The sequence below is a fragment of the Bison bison genome, unplaced genomic scaffold (genome assembly GCF_000754665.1).
Source record: "Bison bison bison isolate TAMUID 2011002044 unplaced genomic scaffold, Bison_UMD1.0 scf7180017864379, whole genome shotgun sequence".
Taxonomy (NCBI): Eukaryota; Metazoa; Chordata; class Mammalia; order Artiodactyla; family Bovidae; genus Bison; species Bison bison.
Window position 1 is genome coordinate 2,295,631 of NW_011494951.1, and position 10,858 is coordinate 2,306,488.

Sequence of the window (10,858 nt, forward strand, 5' to 3'; positions counted from 1 at the left end):
TTTTCTTGTTTGTTTTATTCCGTCCTTTGATCATTGCTCCAGTCTTTTCTGTGATTTTTTTTTTTTTTTTCATGCTACTAATTAATTAGCATGATAATTTGGGGATGTTACCTCCATCTACAGCAGTCTTCAAATTGTTTACAAGCGGAGAATTTTTATAAGAAATGATGCTCACCATTGCCACGTTCAGTCTGTTTTATTTGTAATTTAATTTGACAACAATAAGCATCAATATCTTAGAATTATGTGGAATAAACAAGACCGCGTGAAAATATCAGTAAACACTTAGTTGATACCTAGCCTATGCCTAGCTTCTTGAGAAGGAATAAGAGGTGAGGAAAAGAGCGCTATTCTCTAGGATCTTTCCACATAGCTGAAGAGATACAATGTGCAATTGTACATGTAGAATTTGTTAAATTAAATAAGAAATTACTGAAGGCCAACTAACCGATCTTCCTTTTTACTTCTGTTTATCCCCAGGTTTTATTCAGCGGTTCCTCTCTCAGCTCTTCTTGCATTCCCTAGTTTTTCTTTTCCCCTCCTCTTGAATTAAATTCTTAGTTTCTGATAGGGATGAACAATCAAGAATCAAGGCACAGACTATGGACAGGACAAGGGCCCAATCTTCAGGGTAAAAAAGTGTTCAGGGGAAGATTTTAGGTTTTTAATTACAATTCCTAATAATTATGACAATATTATTATTCTTGTATCTGTTTATTTAGCATTTATTATTTAATGGATGTTCTTAGCTCTTCAGCCAGAATTACATTTAATTCTCGTGGTAATCTTTGATTTTCATTCACATTTTGTACTTGAAGCCAAGAGGACTCAAGTCTGAGTTAGTCAGAAGTCTCACAGCTAGAAAAATAGAAGTCTGAACGCAAATGTAGGTCAGATCCAAATTTGATCCTCTCTGTATTATATCACACTGTTCTTCCAGTTCACCGTGCCAGGATTTGTTCCTTTCCATGCAGCATCACCTATTGGTTACCACTCCTTGCCCAAAAGAAGATGGGTATGGGATGTTTAAAAAATAAAGATCAAAATCACTCTTCTTGCTTTAACCCCTCCTTCTCTGCAGGAATCCTAAAATGACCAAAGCAGGTTCACCATAGGTGAGCGTTCAGTAAGGATAGTCCTTTAGAGACCTTTGGAAGACGTCTGTCTCGTCCTCTGGAGGGTTTGCACTGTCATTATCTGGGCATAGGCAGAACTGACACCGAGGGCATTTATGGACTGGGCAGTTCCCAGGACAGATTCTTCTCATGATTACTTATGTCACAAACATAAGTTTAAAGATAAGGCATCATTAATGCTATCTTATTTTTTAGACAATCGGGAGAAGATAGCAAGATGCTAGTGTGTGATACGTGTGACAAAGGGTATCATACTTTTTGTCTTCAACCAGTTATGAAATCAGTACCAACCAATGGCTGGAAATGCAAAGTAAGTTGTTTATTTTTTTAAGAAAAATATCATCTGTATGTTTTTTTTTTAATATATAGAGCAGACAAATCAGATACCTATTCAAATCTGTATATTTCATTCAACTTACAAAAAATTTAATTGATGTATAATTGATAAACAGCAAACGGCACACATATAAAGTCTGTAATTTAATTAGACACATGTACACTCATGAAACCATCATCATCTTCAAGATAACGAACAAATTTACAACCCCTGAAAGTTCCCAGGTGCCCTTGGGAGTTCCTCTGTTCTCACTGTTCACTGCACTGCTCCCTCTGATTTTCCAGACAGTATGGTTTCTCTCACCATAGATTAGTTTGCATTTTCTAGAATTTTATGTAAGTGGGGTCATATAATATATACCATTTTCTTTTTTTGGGGGGTGGGCATTTTTTAAAACCCAACATAATTATTTTGAAGTTCACCCCCAATGTTGCACATACCAGCAGTGATTCCTTTTAATTGCTGAATAGTAGAAGCGACTTAGCAGCAGCAGCAGCAGCAGAAGTACCAGAATTTGTTCATTGAGTCACCTAGTGGTGAACATTTGGGTTCTTTACAGTTTTAGGCTGTTTTCAAAAGTGCTGCTTATGAACCTATCATCTAACATAAATATCTATATGGTACTTCATGGCTAAGGAATTGTTCCTGAATGATTCACCTTTAATCTTCGAAACTCTTTGAAGTAGGTAGTATCCCTGTATGCAGATACTAAAATAGGTATATTTTTTAAATCTGTTAATTTAAAATCCAGAAATAAAGCAGAGTATATTTGGTTAGATTGACTTTTAGATGATTTTATTGTGATTTCACATGTATATATATTTGTGTGTATTTATGTATAAACTTGTATTAAATATTTGGAATCATTGTATATGCATATGTATATTGTTCCTCCCCCATAGTAGTTTTAATAAGTGCTTATTCATTTAGATCTCTGTTGTTTTTAGATGTAAAGTTTCTTTCAGGTTTTGAGAGTTAGGATCTGCAGACATTTTCCCACTTCTTTTTCAGTACTTATGATACCAGTCTTTCTGCTTGGTAGGATGCTTTTAATAAGGTGTATTTTCAGGTATTTAAAGTTTTTTCTAGGTAGTCTTTCAGTCAGTGATTCTCCCCAGCTCCATCTCTTCTGTTGCCTTTGCATCTTTATGACCTTGAGGTGTTGCATTCTGAGTTTCTGTAAGCTTCCTGAGGAACTTATGGAGGCTCTGTTGTCTGAATCTCTAAATGCTATAGGCTAGCTGAGAGCTCTACCCACTGGGCAGTTAGTATAGTACTAGGTAACACCACCAGTACTCTTGCCTGGAAAATCCCATGGATGGAGGAACCTGGGAGGCTGCAGTCCATGGGGTCTCGAAGAGTCGGACATGACTGAGCGACTTCACTTTCACTTTTTACTTTCATGCATTGGAGAAGGAAATGGCAACTCACTCCAGTGTTCTTGCCTGGAGAATCCCAGGGATGGGGGAGCCTGGTGGGCTGCCGTCTATGGGGTCGCACAGAGTCGGACACGACTGAAGCGACTCAGCAGCAGCAGCAGCAGATAACAACAAATTGAGATTTATTTGTTCATGGAAGCCAAAATATTCACATTCTTAAAGTGAAAGTAGAAGATGAGAATAACTCAGATTTACCTTTAATTCCCAACTAGCTGAATAAAACTGTATTTTCTGTTAGGAAGATGTTTACAAACATTATTTACTTTGACTTTTTGAATGTTCTCTAGGATGAGTCAGTCATAAAAATAGTTAATTTGCTTCCTTTGAAATCTATAGGGTAAACTAATAAATTTAGAACTGCTGAGGGACTAGCAATTAAGTGAATTGCCTGAGTTACTAATTTGCAGAGGTAGAAGAGAGACTAAAATCCATGTTTCTTGTATTACATTTTAATGCTTTATCCAATATATTATGCTCCCTGTGCTATCATACTAACTTGAGGAACAGAGTAGTTGTTTTTTTTCCCCGGAGCAAGAAGGGGGGCGGCTTGTGGGCTGGGCTTGTGGGATCTTAGTTCTCCCGCCAGGGATTGAACCCATGCCACCTACATTGGGAGCACAGGCTTAACCACTGGACCACCAGGGGAGTTCTAAGGAATATTAATCTGATTTTCATCTATGTTAGGATTTGGATCCTAGAGAACTAAAGACTTTCTAGATCCATTGGGCATCTCTACATACCCCCTCAGGCTGAAATTTTTTTTTTTTAATTATTATTGTAGTCTTAATTTCAGAGTAGACATGAAGCTAGGCATAAAGTTCTTTGATCTATGGTAATTACACTGGCTTAACCTAGAAAATATTAATCTAAAATAATTTTGCTTTTTAAACTACATTGCCAAGATGTGGTTTAATAGAATGGCATTCTTTGTCTTTCATAATGTTCATACAAAGAATGCCTTTTGTATAATAAGTATTTGTATAAAAGTAGTTTGATAAAGCCAGGACTGGGTTTACTGTGTTCAGAGTAATTGGACCTCAAAAGTGCCAACCAGCAATTCCTTGCACGGCAGATGTAATGAATAAAGTGATACTCAAAAACTTAAGAAACCTTTTTGGTCCAGAAGTGAACTGTAATGGCACAGTTGAAATCTGTAGTAAACGGGGGTATTAATTCAATTGTTTCTAAAACGCAGGCGTTTCCCTTTATAAATTACCCTGTGCTGTTTGCGGTTCCTGTTGTCAGGCGATGTGTGTGAAGAATCTCCTGGCTCCGCGGGTGCTGCTCACTGCTGCCCGAGCAGATTCCCTGTGCGGTCCACAGCCTCATTCTTAACTGTGCAAAATCTTGCATCTTTCACACGTCTTAGAGAGCACTTGGGACTAACATTAACAACAAATATACAAATGCTAAGTGCAGTTGAAAGTGCAAGTGTTAGTCGCTCAGTCGTGTCCGAGCCTTTGTAACCTCCATGCACTGTACAGTCCGCTAGGCTCCTCTGCCCATGGGTTTCCCCAGGCAAGAATACTGGAGTGGGTAGCTATTCCCTTCTCCAGGAGATCTTCCCGACCCAGGGATCGAACCCGGATCTCTCGCACTGTAGGCGAATTCTTTACGTCTGAGCAGTTACATTTACAGTTACATTTTATATTAAATGTATACATTTATATTAACTTTTATATTAGAGCAGTTACATTTTATATTAACTTTTTTAGAAAATTGATTATCTTGCGGGACCTTCGTTCCCGACCAGGGATTGAACCCCAACCACTTGACCGCCAGGGAATTCCCTGTATTTTTTAGAGTTAGCATTTCCATGAAAAATGTCAGGGTCTCAGGAAACATGTAGACCGCAAAGAATACACCTGCGGTCTCCCTGCGCCCTCGCACTCTAGTCCTAAGGCCACAGAAACGCGCTTCTATCACCTCTGCCCTTGATTTTGCGCTCGGGTTCCTGCTGGTGTCCGCATCCTTCCGGCTGGAGGGGCGTGGCCTTCAGGGGCGGGGCGGGCGGGGCCTTGAGGGGGCGGGGCGGAGATAGAGGAGGTCGTTGGAAGCCGAGGCCTCGCGGTTTGCCTGTAGGAGGCGTCCCCGCGCGGGGCTTTCAGGCCCCGAGGTGGCTCCAGCCTGGGGCTGCTTCCAGAAGCTGCCTGCGGGGACGCGGTGCTGGCCGGTGGTGCGGTAGGTGTTGGTGGTCTTTCCTTGGAGAGTCTTGGAAAGGGCGGCGATCCTGCTGGTAGGTTCCTGGGGATGGGGCCTGGGTGGGGCGGTAGGAAGAGGTGCCGGGGGCCGCTCCCCGCGCCCCGCTCCACCCCGTGGGAGGGCCGGCACCTGGACCTGCCGGCGCGCACCTGGTCCTAGGGCGTGGGGCGTAGCAGGGCGGGGCCTAGCCCGCGGGTAACGGCTCTCAGGTGTGGTCACCTGGGAGGGCGATCCCGGGGCGGAGGCGGCTCGGGCTCCTGCAACCTCGGAGCAGTGGCTTCCTGGCTGCGGGATGGGGCGCTTCCGCGGGTTGTCCCATGGTTTGGTTTGGTTCGGTTCCGGGTTGAAAAAAGAAATCTGCGTCGGATGCGTTTGTATGTTTACCCTTAATCTCCACCACCGCTCTTCTTTTTACTTTTCTGAAATAGGAAGTTGAATTCGTGATCGCTTCCTTCGCTTTCCTAAGGAAGAGATATTTTAGACTATAAATTTAACTTTGATTATAGCTTTGGCTGCACTCAAATTTTTTGTACTGGTAACTTCAGGCACATTGATTTTTTTAGGTTGTACTTAAACATATTAGATTCTGCTTTAATTGTGTTAAATCAGACAGTTTCGCTAGTGTAGCTTTATGACGTATATTTGGATGCCTTCCAATGGTGACGTTTTAAACTTGTAGTATTTGTGTTTATTAATTAAATGAAGCTCTTTCCCCCTGTTTTTTGGCCGTTTGATTCAACAGCATATTCAGATGTACTTAGATTGACCACTACCAATTTCTCCTTGCATTTTGCTCTTTTTTTTTTTCCTTTAAAAAACTATTTTGTGCTGGTTATTAAGCAGGTATGTCAGGCTAATGATGATCTGCTTTTTATCAGTGTAAAACTACTCTGTATTCTGTGTATGCCCCCTTTTTGGGAGGAGGGAACCAGATATTTTGCTTTGCTTGACAATATGGCCGTGCGGGGTTTTAGTTTACAAGCTGAATATGATCTTTTCACATCGTTATATTGGATCCTTCTGTGTCTTTTAACTGTACCTTTTGAAGGGTTTAATAGTCAAGCACTTAGATTAATGGATGTAATTGAAATGCTTGGCTGATTCAAGACAAGTCTGTTCTTTTAGCTTTCTGTTTTTCAGTTCTTTTTATTCCATGCAATGATTGCAATTCAGAATCGTATTTTATGAATATTAAGTTATAAATGAAACTTTAAAAATTTCTGCTCATGTTTCCCATTGAAAAGGAAGAAATCAGAAGTTTTCTCTCTGCCTGCTGTCTTAAATTAACCCAAACTGTAGACCATGTCACTTTTTCTTGGCAGGGGGAAAAAATCTTCTCTGTAGTTTACAATGTCATCTCATTACTAGTCTTTTGGAGACATGGTTATGCACCTCTGTTTTTAAAAAATCTTAAGTTTTCTGGACTCTTACAAACCTGAAAGAGACTATTGCCTTCCACCTATGACACGAATTTCGTCTGGCAGAGTTTTGCATTACAACTTTTTTCTTTTTACTCTGGAAACTTTTTCTTTCCGTGTTGACCCTTGTCATTCTCCTTTTAGGTCCAATGGAGAGATCTAGAGAAGTGTTGATTAAATTCACCTTCTTTCTTTTTTTAAAACACATTTACCTTCTTTACTTTCTCTTTAATAATCTTTAGTAGCATGTAGGTAATTTTGTTTCCTGTTTTAAATCATTATTTTCTTTGTTGTGGTTTTCATTATCTTGGAAAATGTGTCCAGAATTCGGAGTTTATTTCTGGAGGTTGTTCTCTGGCTTCCTTTTGTGCTGCCCTCTTACTGATTTGTTTTCAGTAATTGCTGCTATTTTTCACGTGGCAGAATTTATAATACTGCTGAGAATATGAGTAGATAGTGCAGTGTGTTTTCTTCTGTTCTATGGAGGTATTATAAAGTGATTAAAAAGATTAGGCAGTGGAGTCAAATCTCAGGTTTTTCACTTAGTAAATACAAGATCTTTGGCAATTTATTTGACTTCTGTAAGCCAAGTTTCATTTTGTAGCTAAAGTCCTTCCCTCACAGGGGTGTTGGATTTAGTGAAATGATTGTAAAGTGCTCAGCATATTGCTTGACATAAGTGCTCAATTATCCTGGAGTTTTTCATAGGAGTACTTATCCTCTGAGCAGTTTGAAGAGTGATACTCTTCTTCCACTGTTGAATTCTTTCATATGTTTATAGTCTTTTATATGTTTGTAGTTTATAGTTTGAGTCAAATTCAGACACTGTGGTGGAGGTTGGAGGTACAGGGGCAGCTAGGTGTGCTTTCCTGGAGTGTCAGTCTAGTGTGGCTGTTTGAACTGAGGTAGAGATGCTCCTTTCAGGATCTTGTATACCAGTCATTGTCCAACAGCTTTCTTTTCTCTGTTTCTCTCTTGAGAATGCCAGTGTGCTGGTATATGATGCATTTTAAAAGGCTTTATTTGGGAGTAATTTCAAACTTTAAAAGCAAGAAAAATAAAAATAATGCCCATATGCTGTTTACCTGGATTCTTTAGTTGTTGGGATTTCAGTAAGGTCATCATGCCCTTTTTCCTTTCTACCTCCTCCCTGCCCACTCCACCTTGTGTATTATTTTTTTTTTCCCCTGAACCATTTGAAGGGTGAGTTACACCATGTTCCCTTTACCCTTAAGTATGTAAATGTGTATTTCTTAATAATGAGGATATTCTTACATAATCACTGCACTATTATCACTCTGCACATTTATATCCATCTAGTCTACCCTTCGTATTTCAACTTGTCACTCAATTTAATGTCCTTACAGCGTGTGCCTCTTCCCTGTAGGTTCCAGGATCTAGTCTAGGGTCAGGTGTTCCATTTAGTTGTAGTGCTTCTTTAGACTCCTTTAATCTGCAAAGTTTCTTAAACCCTCCTTTGTCTGTTTGATATTGACAGTGTTGAATAGTAAGAGTTTTTCCTCACATACCTGGATTATTTGTTTGTTTGTTTTAATCACAAATGGAACTTTGCTCCTTTTGTCTTTGTCTGACACATCCTCACGATTATATGGTTCCTCATTCTTGGCCAGAAGATTGAGCAAGTCTGTGCCCTTGGCAGGCCCTCCCCTGGATGCACCTGGAGCTTCCTTCTCCCTCACAGGCGATGTGAGTTGTGAGCATCTGCGCAGGTTTCTCCACTTGTTTTTCCCTCTTGTATCTAAAAAAGTGTTATGTGAGGAGACACTTGACCTTGCAAATATCTTATTGCTCCTCAAAATTTTCTCCAAGATGATAGGAACCAATGCCTGATGCAGTGTTTTAACCTGGTTTTTGTAAAATATGCTTTTCTAAGTAAACGTTTACCTGTCAACCTCTGCATTCTGTTGTAATCCAGAATCCGCCCTTCTTTCACATGTTAAAATGATTTATATTTTGTCAGTACTGACTCATGAATTCTTGTTCTTGTCAATAATTTATTACTGTACCTGATTTGTTTTGTGCTCAGATTGTTCCATCTTTGCCTTTGGTGGTCTTTTCAAGCTGGCTCCTGTGTTTCTGTTTGATGTCTTCCCATTTATTTGAGCACTTCATTGTATTTGGGCATAGCAAGATATTCCAAAGTCATCTTATACCTTCCCTGCCCTGGACTCGGTAGTCCTCCTTTCTGTAAATAGGCTGTGTTCATTTAGTGGACATGGACTCCTGGCTTTGCTCACTGCTCTGTGGGTGTTTGCTTCTTTGTCCTCTCATCAAGTGAGGCAGGAACTACATGCCTGCACACACACTTACACATGTGCATGTGTACAAGTACACACGTAAGTATGTGTGTACTCACATGTGGACATTATTTATAAATGATGAATTTAAACCAGTACCCCAACTCTGACCCCTCCCGCCGAGTTCTTTGCCTCCCCTCATGCTTACGTATCCATTCTTGTATCTCGCATAGTGAGAATCCTTGTGCTTTGCCTGTTATTCCTGAAGTGTTTTTAATTTCTCATTCTTGGCTTATTTAGTTTTTAAAAGTACATAGGATATTAACATTGTTTCAAAAACTTTTGGTTTATCCTTCCTGTGTGTATTTTTTTAACGATAAGCAAACATGTTTCCCTTTTCTACACTGAGGGTAGCATATTGTTATATGTGCTCTTTGGCATGTTACTTTTTTTACTTATTATCTGGAATTCATTTCAGTTTATAGAAATCTTCCTCATTCCTTTTTTTCCCCTTATATTTGAAACAGTTTTCCAACCTGTGACCTATGCTTCAGTATTTAGGTCGTTCCTAGTATTTTACATTAGAATGATTCTGTAGTCAGTAACTTTGTGCATATGGGAGCAAATCTCTAGAATAAATTCCTAGAAGTGGGTTTGTTGGCTGGGGTGGGGGGATAAATGCACATGTAATTTTGTTTGGTATTGTCAAATTCCCTTTCACGGGACTTGCGTCAGTTCCTGCTGCCGCCACTCACGCGTGAGAGAACTTTTCTACATTCTTGCCAATAGGGTGTCCTATCTGGCTTTTGATTTTTTGCCTGTCTTAAGAGTGAAAAATGTTCCCTCAATGTAGTTTAATTTTCATTTCTCTCTAGTGAAGTTGGCCATGTTTTTTTATGCTTAAGGGTCATTTTCACCCCTTTTTATGAGTAGTCTTTTCTTGTGTTTTGTGTGTTACTCTTGAAGATTTTGACCCCTACCCCACCCCAATAAAGAGTTCCTTATATGATCAGGATATAAGGCCCTTATCTGTGTTGTATGATGCAAGTATTTTCTTCCAGTTTATTTGCCTTTTGACTTTGCCTGTGGGGTGTTTTTTTGTTTTTGTTTTTTTTTTTTGCCATGTAAAAGTTTATTTTTATGTAGTCAGATTTATCAGTCTTCTGTTGCTTCTGAAGTTTTTAGTTAAAATTAGAAAGCCTTTGCCTATACTGAGGTTATATGAGAGTTCATATGTTTTTCTAGTTTCTGCATTATTTTTTTATGTATGACTCTAATCCAGTTTTCATAGTATCCTGCCAGGCTTCTCTGTCCATGGGATTTTTCTGGGCAAGAATACTGGGAGTGGGTTGCCATTTCCTCCTCCGGAGGATCTTCCAGACCCAAGGATGGAACCCACATCTCCTGCTTTGGCAGGCAGATTCTTTACCCCTGAGCCACCTGGGAAGCATGTGAACTCTAGGCTCCATGAAAAATCTTACTGAAATTTTTATCAGGGTTACTTTAAATGTAATGTTGATAGTGACATCTTGATGTTAGGACATCCTAAGAACACGGTATGTCTTTATATTTGTTCAATCCTGGTTTAAAGTCTTCTAGGAATGCTTTCTAATTTTCCTTGTATAGGTTTTAGACATTTCTTTGTTGTTGTTCAGTTGCTCAGTCGTCTCTTACTCTTTGTGACCCCATGGACTGCATCACGCCACGCTTCCCTGTCCGTCACCATCTCCTCTAACTTGCTCAAACTCATGGCCATTGAGTCGGTGATGCTGGCCAACCATCTCATCCTCTGTCATCCCCTTCTCCTCCTGCCCTCAATCTTTCCCAGCATCAGGGTCCTTTCCAGTGAGTTCGCTCTTCGCATCAGGTAGCCAGAGTATTGGAGCTTCAGCATCAGTCCTTCCAGTGAATATTCAGAATTTATTTCCTTTAGGATTTAGGTCCAACTCTCACATCCATACATGACTACTGGAAAAACCATAGCCTTGACTAGACAGACCTTTGTTGGCAAAGTAATGTCTCTGCATTTTAATATGCTGTCTAGGTTGGTCATAACTTTTCTTCCAAG

The 10,858-nt window shown here is 39.9% G+C and overlaps 1 protein-coding gene across 1 annotated transcript in view; it reads left to right on the forward strand.

The window, feature by feature from the left end:
- KMT2C (lysine (K)-specific methyltransferase 2C) overlaps window positions 1-10,858 on the forward strand; it is a 179,156-nt gene that overhangs the window by 70,508 nt on the left and 97,790 nt on the right. Inside the window, exon 8 of the mRNA XM_010857354.1 lies at window positions 1,332-1,446. Within this exon, the coding sequence (XP_010855656.1) occupies window positions 1,332-1,446 (115 nt within the window). The remainder of the gene's footprint in view (window positions 1-1,331; window positions 1,447-10,858) is intronic.